This window comes from Trachypithecus francoisi, unplaced genomic scaffold (assembly GCF_009764315.1).
Source record: "Trachypithecus francoisi isolate TF-2019V2 unplaced genomic scaffold, Tfra_2.0 Lachesis_group5, whole genome shotgun sequence".
Lineage (NCBI taxonomy): Eukaryota > Metazoa > Chordata > Mammalia > Primates > Cercopithecidae > Trachypithecus > Trachypithecus francoisi.
In genome coordinates, this window is record NW_022681470.1 from 132,637,093 (window position 1) to 132,650,605 (window position 13,513).

At 53.5% G+C, this 13,513-nt stretch overlaps 1 protein-coding gene across 1 annotated transcript in view; it reads left to right on the forward strand.

The window, feature by feature from the left end:
• UNC13A (unc-13 homolog A) overlaps positions 1 to 13,389 on the forward strand; it is a 95,072-nt gene extending 81,683 nt beyond the window's left edge. The window contains 3 exon segments of the mRNA XM_033200008.1: positions 3,539 to 3,631; positions 5,288 to 5,447; positions 8,376 to 13,389. Coding sequence (XP_033055899.1) covers positions 3,539 to 3,631; positions 5,288 to 5,447; positions 8,376 to 8,676 — 554 coding nt within the window. The 3' untranslated portion in view covers positions 8,677 to 13,389.
• Positions 13,390 to 13,513: the final 124 nt, after the last annotated feature.

The following is a 13,513-nucleotide window of genomic DNA, read 5'->3' on the forward strand; positions in this document are numbered from 1 at the left end:
CACCTGACCAGTTTGTTTTCAATTTGAGGCAGGCGCTGTCACCCAGGCTGGAGTGCAATGATGAAATCTCAGCTCACTGCAGCCTCCACGTCCTGGGCTATGTTGCCCAGGCTGGTGTCAAACTCCTGGCCTCAAATGATCCTCCCACCTCGGCCTCCCAAAGTGCTGGGATTACAGGCATGAGCCTCCGTGCCTAGCCTTCTTGGGGAATCTGAAACAGATTTCTTTAACTGCCCCACGAGGGGTCCATCACTCCACAGACGAGATGCTGAGAGCCAAAGGAGATTCAACCACTTGTCCCAGGAACCTTCCCCTGCAGGAGTCCCGGGACTTTGGGAGTGGGGAGTGGGGTTGGAAGAAGCACTGAGAGGCCCAGGACAGACCCTTCCTCACAGAGCCAGCAAAGCATGGGATGGGGGCACCCAGCACTGCCCTCCTCCCCCCTTCTTACTAGCTTTGGCTTTGGTCTGACCCCTCACCCGACCCACCACTGTCCAATTTCCCCCGGCACCCCAGTCTGGCCCGGATTGAGCTTGCTATGAAGCATCGGCCTGGGGGAGGGCAGGGCGGCTGAGCATGTGACTGGTGGCAGGGGGCGGGGGTGGAATGGGAGCCTGAGGCAACAAGGAAGGCGGCCTGGGGTGGGCAGCAAAGACCGGGACCACATACCCCAGTACTGGGGTGATGGGGGTTTCCAGGCCCCTGTGCTTCCCAACCCTCAGTCACTTCCTGTCCAGCGCGAGGTTACCCAATCAGCCTTGGACTGACCCAACCTCCCACCCTCACCTCTGACTTTCCCCTTCTTCTCCCCGTGCATGGGGTGGTCCAGGAGTGGGGAGCTGCCTGGTAGGGGCTGGGGAGGGGCTGGTGGAGGTGCTGGCGGTCACAGGTCCACAGGCCCCACAGGATGCCCTTTTGAGTCACAGAAGGCGGGACTGGGAGAGATTCTTTTAGGCTGCCGCATCCATGATCCCCGTTAGAACCATAGAGGACACATGTGGTGGCCCCAAACAGAAGCACACCACACCACGATTCAAGCAGACAAGGGAACTTGTTGACTTCAGAACAGAAAAATTAGGGGTTGAGGCTGGGCGCGGTGGCTCATGCCTGTAATCCCAGCATTTTGGGAAGCTGAGTTGGGTGGATCACTTGAAGTCAGGAGTTTGAGACCAGTCTGGCCAACATGGTGAAACCCCATCTCTACTAAAAATATAAAAATTAGCTAGGCGTGTGGGTAGATGCCTGTAATCCCAGCTACTCAGGAGGCTTAGGCAGGAGAATCGCTTTACCTGGGAGGCTGAGGTTGCAATGAGCCAAGATTGCGTCATTGCACTCCAGCCTGGTGACAGTGCAAGACTCCGTCTCAAAAACAAAAAAGAAGGCTGGGTGCGGTGGCTCACACCTGTAATCCCAGCACTTTGGGAGGCTGAGGCAGGAGGATCAGCAGGTCAAGAGATCGAGACCATCCTGGCCAATATGGTGAAACCCCGTCTCTACAAAAAAATACAAAAAACTAGCCGGGCGAGGTGGCAGGCACCTGTAGTCCCAGCTACTCGGGAGGCTGAGGCAGGAGAACGGCGTAAACCCGGGAGGCGGAGCTTACAGTGAGCTGAGATCCGGCCACTGCACTCTAACCTGGGCAACAGAGCGAGACTCCGTCTCAAAAAAAAAAAAAGGAAGAAAAGAAACTTAAGATTCTGCACTAGAAGGGAAATACGGGTAAGGAAAATAAAATATGCTCCTACTAGCTGTCACATCAGGAGGGATGAGGATTCTGAGCCAGGTGATGCAATGAGGTGACCTGTGGGGCCGGGTCAGAGTTAACAAGGGCAAGAATGGGGTGAGTGGGGAGAGGTAATAGTAACCTATTGGAAAGGGCCACTATTGGAAGGAGTGTTGTAGATCGCAAAAACCACTTTGATTATTTCAGAGTGAGGTGGGAGCCATGGAAGAGTTTGTTTTTGCTTTCTTTTGTTTCCTTTCTTGATACAGTCTTGCTCTGTCACCCAGGCTGAAGTGCAGTGGCGGGATCATAGCTCACTGCAGCCTTAACCTACTGGGATTAAGCAATCCTCCTACCTCAGTCTCCCAAGTAGCTGGGACTACAGGTGCACGCATCACCACGCCTGGCTAATTTTCTTTTCTCTTTTTTTTTTTTGAGACAGGGTCTCTCTCTGTCATCCAGGCTGTAGTGCAGTGGTTCAATCTCAGCTCACTGCAACCTCCGCCTCCCAGGTTCAAGTGATTCTCCTGTCTCAGCTTCCCAAGTAGCTGGGATTACAGGCGTGCACTACCACACCCAGCTGATTTTTGTATTTTTAGTAGAGACAGGGTTTTGCCATGTTGGCCAGACTGGGCTCGAACTCTTGAACTCAAGTTATCTGCCCAGCCTCCCAAAATGCTGGGATTACAGGCATAAGCCTCCCAAAGTACTGGGGTTACGGCATGAGCCACCACTGCCCAACCCATGGAAGAGTTTTGAGCAGAGGAGGGACATGATCTGACTTTTAAATTTTATTTATGTATTTATTTTTTAATTTTCTGAAACAGGGTCTCACTCTGTCACCCAGGTTGAAGTGCAGTGGTGCGATCTCATCTCACTGCAGCCTGGACACTTCCGAGCTCAAGCGTCCCTCCCACCTCAGCCACCAGAGCAGCTGGGGCTACAAGCACGCGCCACCATGGCCACTAATTTTTGTATCTCTTGTAGAGATGGGGTTTTGCCATGTTGCCCAGGCTAGTCTCAAACTCCTGGGCTCAAAGGAGCCTCCTGCCTCACCCTCCCAAAATGCTGGATTACAGCTGTGAGCCACCACGCCCTGCCAACAAGCTCTGACTTAATACAATTTTTCTGGCTGGTATATTGAGAGTAGATGAAATAATGGAAGGAGGGAGACCAGTAAGGAGGCTAATGTGATAGTCCAGGCATGGGATGCTGGGGGCAGGTGTAGGATACAGGTAAAAGACATGGCTGTGCTTCTGGATGTATTTTGAAGGTAGAGCTGGCAGGATTTTCCAGTTTATGGGCACCTAGGGAAGAAGTGAAGACAAAGAAGAGAGTCAAAGATTGAGGTGCATGGTTAGTTTGAGGACCCGCAGAGGAGAAAATGACAAAAGGGGGTTGGAAGGAGTGACAACTATGTAGGATGAGAATCTGGAGTTGGTGACGTTGTTGCAACCAAGAGGACAAACAGCCACAGGAGGCCAGGGTGCCAGACGTTGCCAAGATGTAGTGTAATGCAAAGACTGAATTTTGACAACATGGCAGTCAATGGAATAAGAAAAAAGAAAAGAATTGCATTAGGCTCAGAGAGGTTAAGCAATCTATCCAAGATCACACAGCAAGGCAGTAAAAGGCCAGAACCCAGGATTCTTGGCTTCCCAAGAGCACCTCCCATCCCGGCCCCCCTCAGTGCCTCCTTGTCAGGGCTGATGACCTGGTGCCGCCAGCACGGGTGGGTGGGAGGCTGTCAAAGTCCCTCCTGGTGGGTGGGAAAGAACAGAGCTCATGCTGACCATCCTCCCCTGCCCTGCCCAGGCTTGGGTGTAGAAGACCCTGTGGGTGAAGTCTCCGTCCACGTTGAGCTGTTCACTCATCCAGGAACTGGGGAACACAAGGTCACAGTGAAAGGTGAGTGGTCTGAGGTGGGAGGGACTTGCTAGGTTCTAAAACAGAAATCAAACTCAAACTGGCTTAAGCAATACCCTTTTTTGTTGTTATTGTTTAATGGTCCATGAAACAGAAACGTCCAGAGGTCACCACCTTCAGGCATGGCTGGATCCAGCAGTGTAAACAGTGTTATAAGACTGAATCCCACTTTCTCCATCTCTCAGCCCTGCTTTCCTTTTCTTGGCTTTTGTTGACTAGAACACAGATCGGGTTATTTTTGACACAGCTTAAATAAGACAGAATTAGGCCAGGTGCGGTGGCTCAGGCCTGTAATCCCAGCACTTTGGGAGGCCGAAGCTGGCAGATCACTTCAGGCCAGGAGTTCGAGACCAGCCTGGCCAACGTGGTGAAACCCTGTCTCTACTAAAAATTCAAAAATTAGCTGGGTGTGGTGGTGTGCGCCTGTAATCCCAGCTACTCAGGAGGCTGAGGTGGGAAGATCGCTTGAACCCGGGAGGTGGAGGTTGCAGTGAGCTGAGATCGCGCCACTGCACTCCAGCCTGGGTGACAGAGTGAGACTCCATGTAAACAAATGAACAAAAATGATAGAATTGGTTTTCCTCTGGGGTAACAGTCTAAGAGCAACCAGCCTCAAGCTGATACAGAGGCTTCGCAGTGCTGGTGATCTGTGCTGATGACATCTTTTGTTGCATTTTCATCCCTAATGTGTTGTTGTTGTTTGTTTGTTTTAGAGGCCAGAGGCTGTTGCCCAGGCTGGAGTGCTGTGGTGCAATTATAGCACATTGCAGCCTCAAACTCCTGGGCTCTAGCAATCCTCCTACCTCAGCTTCCGGAGTCGCTGGGATTGCAGGCATGCAGCATCACACCTGGCTACTTTTTTAATTATATTTTTGTAGAGATGGGGTCTCACTCTGGTATCCAAGCTGGTCTCAAACTCCTGGCCTCAAGCAATCCTCCCACATGGGCCTCCCAAAGTGCTGGGATTGCAGACGTGAGCCACCACACCTGGATTCAAATGTGTTCTTCCTCCACTGTAGGCTCATAAAGAGCTCAGCCCCCACAAGCATTGCAGACTGCGGCTAGAGGAAGGAGAAAGTTTAGGGTTCATTCCCTGCCTTTTAAACTACAGTGGAGAAGTAATACACATGATTTTTTCTCTCATCTCATTGGCCAAAACATAGTCACATGACCACACTTAGCTACATGGGAATGCTGGGAAATGTAGTCTTTATTTCAGACATGTTTTTTGGCGGGCGTGGGACTTGTTTTTGTTTTGTTTTTACTTTTATTTTTTTTAGACAGGATCTCGCTTTGTCCCACAGGCTGGAGTGCAGTGGCACAATCTCAGCTCACTGCATCCTCCGCTTCCCAGGCTCAAGCAATCCTCCTGCTTTAGCCCCACAAGTATGTGGGACTACAGGCATGTGCCACCACACCCAGCTAATTTTTGTATTTTTCGCAGAGACAGGGTTTCACCATGTTGCCCAGGCTGGTCTCAAACTCCTGGACTCAAGCGATCCACCTGCCTCCCAAAGTGCTGGGATTACAAGCGTGAGCCACTGCGCCCAGCCTTGGGGCAGGTTTTGAGAGCCACAAACATTTACTTTTTCCAACTGGGAGAACCTGACCTGTCTTACCCTCTACTTCCCCCAACAGTGGTGGCTGCCAATGACCTCAAGTGGCAGACTTCTGGCATCTTCCGGCCGTTCATCGAGGTCAACATCATTGGGCCCCAGCTCAGCGACAAGAAACGCAAGTTTGCGACCAAATCCAAGAACAATAGCTGGGCTCCCAAGTACAATGAGAGCTTCCAGTTGTGAGTTTGGGATGCTGTGAAGAGCATGGGGGCAAGGGAGGGGGCATCCGCGAGGTGAACCCCAAAGCCAGCTAGGCAGGAGGGATCTGGGATCTGGGCTCGAGAATGGGAGAGGCCACATTCTAGGTGCGGGTGCTGGAAAGGGAGACACCTTAGTGGTGCAGGAATGGCATCAGGGAGGGGACACGAGGATGGAGGTCACCTTTGGGAGCAGGCAGATCCCAGGGGAGGCAATGAGGAGAGTGGAGTAACTTCGTGATGAAGACTTGTGGAGGGGAGGGAAAGTCTGGGCAGGAAGTGCATGGTGGGCAGGGCCATTGCTGGGGCTGGAGACTCTGTCTGGTGAAGGAATGAGGGTGGCAGTGATGAGGCTTATGAGTGGGGGGCTGAGGGACCTGGGGACAGGACTGAGGTCGCATGGGGGTGGGGACTACTGGAGTCCACATTGAGCCTTGTCAGGACCGTCGGGGCAGCCCATCTGGAGGAGTCGGCTCTGGGGACAGGAATGGAGTGTGGATGGATCCCAGGCATGGGGGTGGGGTCACACTGGATGGAGGTTCTTGGAGTTGGGAGTGGGCCTAGGCTGCGGGTATCAGGATAGGGTCTAGAAGATGCTGATGATGTGGAAAGCATAAAAAAGTCTGCTCTGGCCGGGTGTGGTGGCTCATGCCTGTCATCCCAGCACTCTGGGAGGCCGAGGCAGACAGATCACCTGAGGTCAGGAGTTCAAGACCAGCCTGACCAACATGGTGAAACCCCGTCTCTACTAAAAACGCACAAAAAAATTAGCCAGGTGTGGTGGTGCATGCCTGTGATCCCAGCTACTCAGGACGCTGAGGCAGAAGAATCGCTTGAACCCGGGAGGTTGCAGTGAGCCAAGATGGAGCCATTGCACTGCAGCCTGGGTGACAAAAGCAAAACTCCATCTCAAAAAAAAAAAAAAAAAAAGTCTGCTCTGGCTGAGCATGGTGGCTCACGCCTGTAATTTCAACACTTTGGGAAGCCAAGGTGGGCAGATCACTTGAGGCCAGGAGTTCGAGACCAGCCTGGCCAGCATGGTGAAACTCCACCTCTATTAAAAATATAAAATATTAGCTGGGTGTTGTCGTGGGCGCCTGTAATCCTAGCTACTGGGGAGGCTGAGACAGGAGAATCACTTGAACCCAGGAGGTGGAGGTTGCAATGACCCCAGATGGCGCTATTGCACTCCAACCTGGGCTACAGAGCAAGACTCAAAAAAAATTAAAAATACAGAAATTAGCCAGGTGTGGTGGCAGGCACTTGTAATCCCAGCTACTCCAGAGGGTGAGGAGTATGAGAATCGCTTGAACCCAGGAGACACAGGTTGCAGTGAGCCGTGATTGTGCCATGGCACTCCAGCCTGGGCAACAGAGCAAGACTCTGTCTCCAAAAAAAAAGTCTGTTCACAGGGGTAGATGGTGGTGGTTAGCAGAGGTAAAGTTGGGGTCATGTGGGCTGGATCCTTGGGTCAAGTGTCAGCCTCACAGAGCACTGGGGCAGGGCAATGTTGGATGTTTTTGGGGGACAAAAGTGCAGAAGAAAGTAGTCCCAGCTACCTGGGAGGCTGGGGCAGGAAGATCGCTTGAGCTCAGGAGTTTAAGGCTGCAATGAGCTATGATTGTGCCACTGCACTCCAGCCTGGGTGACCGACATAGCGAGACCCTGTCTTTAAAAAACCAAAAATCTGTGGGCCAGGTGCGTGGCTGACGCTTGTAATCCTAGCACTTTGAGAGGCCAAGGCAGCGGATCACCTGAGGTCAGGAGTTTGAGACTAGCCTGGCCAACATGGTGAGACCCCCCATCTCTACTAAAAATACAAGAAATCAGCCGGATGTGGTGGTGCATGCCTGTAATCCCAGCTACTAGGGAGGCTGAGGCAGAAGAATCCTTTGAACCCGGGAGGCAAAGGTTGCAGTGAGCCGAGATTGTGCCACTGCACTCCAGCCTGGGTGACAGAGGAAGACGCCCACTCAAAAAATAAATAAATAAATAAATAAAATAAATACATAAAAATGCACAGGGGTAAGGGTAAATCAGAGTTGGTTAGCTGGTATCATCTAGGGGGCTGGGAGCTCTTATGGGACAAGATTGAAGCCAGTTCCAGGTCGTGTCAGCACAGGGTGCTTGGTCAGAAGGTTTTGGGGCGATTGGCCCCCTTACTCAGGAGAAGATGCATGGTCTAGTGGGAGGTCAGATGTCAGCCAGGGTGGGCCGGAGTACTTCAGGGATAGAGGTGCAACCTGGGAGGGGGACAAGAGGAAGCAGCTGGGCGTGGCCCTGTAGGAAGGGCTCTTATCCAGCCGGCGTCAGGGCGGGTCACTGGGACTGCTTAGGAGCAGGACCACAGGTGAGGGGCATGCTGGAGGTGGTGTCACCCATGGTGAGGCACCGGGGCAGGCTCATGTCTGGAGGGCATCTTGGAAGTAAGAGAGGTGGGCTGGGGGTGTGGAGGGCTGGGGAAAGGGCCACGTCGTGGGTCTAGAGGAGAGCCTGGTTAAAGAGCTTCTGGATGGGACATTAGGGGCGGGGCCGTGCAGGCAGCAGTTCAGCCGGCAGAGGGCACAGGCGCAGGTATCTCAGGGTGGGGCCACGGCCTTGCGGGGCGGTGTCTGAGGAAAGGGTTAGAGGGGCGAGAGCTGGAGTAAAACTATGCGGTCATTTTTCCGTGGGTGGAAAACCGGGACAAACAGGCGTGGGTGTGGCCCAGCTCGGGATCAGCTGTTGTGGTTGTAGGGCAAGTAACGGGGCAGGGGCGGGGCTAGCGCAGCGTGGGAGGTGACAGGTGTGGGTACCCCGGCGTGGTCCTCCCCGGTGTGGGCGTGGCCAGCAATGCGGTGGGGGCGGGGGAGTGGGCGGGGCATCACTGTGGGTGTGTCCTGACGCTCGTTCCCCCCCGCTCCCCCGCAGCACGCTGAGCGCGGACGCGGGCCCCGAGTGCTACGAGCTGCAGGTGTGCGTCAAGGACTACTGCTTCGCGCGCGAGGACCGCACGGTGGGGCTGGCCGTGCTGCAGCTGCGCGAGCTGGCCCAGCGCGGGAGCGCCGCCTGCTGGCTGCCGCTCGGCCGTCGCATCCACATGGACGACACCGGCCTCACGGTGCTGCGAATCCTCTCGCAGCGCAGCAACGACGAGGTGGCCAAAGAGTTCGTGAAACTCAAGTCGGACACGCGCTCAGCCGAGGAGGGTGGTGCCGCGCCTGCGCCTTAGCGCGGGGCGGGCGGCCGAGCGGCACTGCGCCTGCGCAGAGGGCGCTGGGCGGGGAGGGGCTTGCGCCTCGGTGGGACCTCCCCAGGGGCGGGGCTCGGGGGAACTACACGCCGAGGGTGGGCTGCGCCTGCGCCCTTGACTGAGCTCTCCCTTTTGGAGAATTAGGAATGGAGGATGCCCCGCCCTCTCGGGAGGCCACGCCCAAGGGCGCGATGAAGGAAGAAGCCACATCCCCAACTTGAGGCCACGCCCCCAGCATCTAGGGGGCATTTTGAGCTGGGATGGGGGAAACCTCGTCCCCATGGAGGAGGCCACATCCCGGGGCTCTGGTACCGGGAGGCATAGCCTCCTGTCCCCTGGAAAAGCCATAAGACGGGACCCAGACCCCTGGGACCCCAGACCAATTGCCAAGTATGGAAATCTCAGCTCCCTCAAGGGGGGGCCCTGGACAAGGGATAGAGCTCCCTGGAGGGCCCCTCTAGGTGACCTGGGGACTGGAGGGACCAGGATTCTGGTTGGAGGGCCCCGGAATACCGGAGTCCCTTTAGATGTTTGTGCAAAAAATAAATGGGGGGAGGGGGGAGGATGGGATTTCAAAAGCACATGCGCCCTTGGGCGCCCAAACCCTGGGGGCCGAGGGGACGGCTCTGGGGCACCCACGCTGCCCCTACTTCCCTTTGGGAGTTTGCCTCTCCCTCTCCCCCAACAAACCCAGTCCTCATATCATAGATTTCAACACACCCATTTGACAGATGGCAAAACTGAGGCTCAAAGAGCTGCTTGAGACTTGGCCGAGGTTCCAGGTGCCATACCCTCTATTCCTCTCCCTTAGGCCTGTGTGCCCCATGAAAGGGTGGGCTGAGATCGGGATGACCTGACACAGCTCCCTATTGCTGCTAATTCCCCTTCGGGGGCCTCCTCCAAGGGGTGGGAGTCCCAGGCCAAGACCCCTACTTTGCCTTTCCTTCTCCGGCTGCCAAGCAAGACCCCTGCCCTCAGCCCTTTCTCCTGGCACTCCATGGGGGATGCCATGAGGACCTCCCACCACAAAAGAGAATTTGGGATCCCCTGGTCCCAGGTTTCTCCACCCCTTCTTCCTTTCCCAGAATTTTCCAAATAGGAAAGAACAGAAGGAGACCAGAAACTCTAGGGGGGAGAGAGAGAATGAGAGAGAGAGAAAGAGAGAGAGACAGAGAGAGAGAGAGAAACCCAAACACAGTGAGAGCTTAGTCTCCAAGATCCTATTTATTGATTCAAACACCCAAGCCACAGGATACCTCAGATGGCCCTCTTGCCTGCTGGAAGCTCTTTCTCCAGTAAGCAAAGTTGCAGTGACTTGGCTGCAGTTAACCTCGTGCACACAGGACCTTAGGGGAAAGTTCAGTGTGGACCATGTTTGCTCTGGGATCTGCTTTTCCACGTGCTTGTATGGCATGCCTTTTTCTGCTGGATTGAGAAAGACAGGATTTTGCTGTGCTAGAGAGAAATGAAAACGGGGTGAGATGAGTACTGGGTTCCTGGAGGATGGAATATCATCAGATGGCGAGGCTTTCTGAGGTGAAGAATGAGAGGGAACCACTTACTAGAGAGAAAAGAGCTCCAGGCCTGGGAACAGGACGTGCAAAGGCCAGGAGAGGAGAACTGTTGGAACAAGGAGAAAGGTGGCACAGCTGGAGCTGAGCCAGCAAGGGGGATCATGAGGAGCCTTGGGGTTGGGGAGCTCTGACGAAGCATCAGACCAGGCAGGGCCTTGCACGCTGTCCTGAGGAGTTTCACTTTTATTCTAAGACAGTCGGGGAGCTCCAGGAAATGTTTAAGCTGGGGAGAGATTGGATTCCACCCTGTAAAAGCTGTTTTGTGAAGACTAAAACCAGTGAGGAGGGGTGGGGGTGCTTTGGGGACACTGAAATGGATTATTGGAAAGATTCTGAAGGCTGTATTGAAAAGACACCTATAACTGTGGACATGGCTATAATCCCAGCATTTTGGGGAGGCCGAGGCTGGTGGATCACTTAAGATCAGGAGTTTGAGACCAGCCTGGCCAACGTGGTGAAACCCGTCTCTGCTAAAAATACAAAAATTAGCTGGGTGCGGTGGTGCATGCCTGTAGTCCCAGCTACACAGGAGACTGAGGTGGGAGAATTGCTTGAACCCTGGAGGCGGAGGTTGCAGTGAGCCAAGATCACACCACTGCACTCCAGCCTGGGCAACAGAACAATACTCCGTTCCCTTCCCTCTAACCGCCCCCGCAAAAAAAAAATCCTGGGCTTAGATAAGCTCCATGGCTGCTGAGTACAGTTGTCCCAGTTGCACACTGCCCAAGGGTTTGGGATCGCTAAGAGGGCCACGTGCAAATCCTAGACATTGAGTGTTGTATGTTTATGACCTTGGTTTCCCGACATGTGAATGGTCCAAGTGTCTGGAAGAAGTGGTGCCACTTTCTAATTTGCTTGAAGGTGTTGCACGTCCCCTAAATTCAGACAGATGCAGGTAACTGGAGGTTCTGAACCAAAGGTTAAAATGCAAATTCTCATAAAAGATTGGGAAGCTGTAGCCAGGGATAAGCGTATGTGACTGTTACATGGGCTGAGGAGCAGATGTGAATTTCGGACCATACCATGCCTGAGGGTGGGGGTTGGGTGGATGGATGATTCAGGGTTGTAACCCGTAGAGCCCAAATGGGAAGTGATCTGTGACCTGTGGTGAGGGTAATCTGGAAGATTTTTGGATGGCTGAAAAGAAATGGGGAAGTTGAGCTGCCTGAGAGAGGCAGGATATTTCCCAAAAGATTCCTTAGGAGTCTTTCTGGTCAAGACCTCCGTGTGTGGTGTGTGTGTGTGTGTGTGTGTGTGTGTTTAGGGTTCCCCAGGAATGGCTCAGGCATGTGAAGGAAACAAGCTTCAGGGAATATTTGTTGAATGAATTTTCCTGATTCCCAGGCTAGAACTGTTTTTGCAATTTCCACCCTCTTTTCTTTCCCTCCCAGAGAACTCCTATTCAGCCTTTGAAACCCATCACGAAAACCCCTCTTGGAGAAAACCCCCCTTCCTTCCCCTCAGGACTTTCCCAGCCTCCGTCCCTCCTCCAGTCCAGCCTGATGCCATGGGACTGGGGTTTCTCTGTTCAGCTCTGTTTCTCCCAGACTGGGGTCTGAGGCCTCTCAGGACCCCCAACTTTACCTAGCACAGGCTGGGCACAGGTGGGTGGCAGGGAGTCTGTGCCTAGTGGAATTATGTGTTGGGGCAGGGTCAGTGCAAGAATACACATCAGCATGCGTGTCTGTCCATGTCTGTCCATACCAACCTTCCCCTTCCACATGGACCTGGGCACATAGGAGGTGTCTGAGCCTGACACATGGGACAGAGAGTGGACACGGCTGAGACACGTACAGAGACAAGACAAGACATCCAGGCGGCTGAAAGCCTTTTGAAATCAGGAAGTTCCTGTATTGGCAGAACAAAGCCCAGAGAGGAGCAGGGCTTTCCCCAACGCCACCCAGCAAGTGGCCACAGAGCCCAGCCTTGGATGACACCTCCAGGATTCTGAACCCTGGACCTCACTTTATGCAAGGAGCTGGCCGCAGATTTCCATGAATCAGGGAAACAGCACAAGAGGGTTGGCCTGTGGCAGGGCAGGGATTAAAGGGGTGACATTGAGGGATGTCTCAGAGTCAAAGTCCCCTGACCAAGGGGAATAGAGAAAGAGACAGAGGGTGAGATCACACCCTGGTGAGAATGGACAGAGATATAGAGGTGGAAATATACAGAGAAAGAGAAATGCAGAGACCAGGGCAGGGGGTGTCAGGGGAAGTAAAGAGGGTGTCCTGAAGAAAGAAGGCTCTGTTCATTGTCACCAGTCTGTCCTCGAATGATTTGCATAAAATGAGGAGGTGCCTGGCCATGCCCCCAATTCCTCTCTCAGGCCCCAGAGCCTGAGACCTCACCATGCCCCCATCAGAGATGCAAAAAACTAAACACTCAACTAGAAATCCTTGGGACCTCTCTCGGCTGGGATCTTAGAGCCTTTCTGTCCCCGACCCCTACCCCATGTGCTGTCGATTTTGCAGATGGGGACAACCTGGGGCCTCCCGGAACTCTGCCACCCTGGGGAAGTTGGGGGGAGGGCGTTGGTCCCAGATCACAACCCCGTCTGCTCCCCAGAATCCTTTCCTAACAATCGTTGAGGACCAAAGTTGTCTTTGCTGACACGTGTTGCTTTTCTCTTTGCCTTTTATTGTTTTAGAGAAAAATCAAGTTGACTGTGTCAAGTAACACGCCACCCCTTACCCACGTCCAGCCATAGTGGCTCTCTGGAGACACAGGTCGTAGGCGGAGGGTCCCCTGATCATCCCTGACCACACAGCCAGGGGTATTTGACCCCTGTCCACCCCTGTCTCGTGCTCCCTCAGACCCCCACAAACCAGCCAAGCAGTCCGGGGAGGTTTCCCCTCCACACAACTTCTCTTAGCATGTGATTGCAGATGTGAAATCAAAACGTTTGTTTTTTGTTTTGTTTTGATTCCACCCCGTCGGTCCGGTGTCTGCACAGATGCCTTCATTTCTCTGTAAATACGTGACTTGGAACAAATGTTTAACACAAACGAGAAGTGGTCATGAATGCATGGTGTTGAGATGTTTTGCACTATTCTGACTTTTGGTCTCTGTAAAAATATTTTATTAACAGCAGACATTAAAAAAAGAAAAACCACACACAGCCTCCGACACGTGGTTGCCTCCTCGTATTCCTTTATCAGCAAAAACAAACAAACAACAACAGAAACTCTCACGTACATTTAGCACCTACTAGACGCAGACTCAGTAGAACACACTGCTTGCCA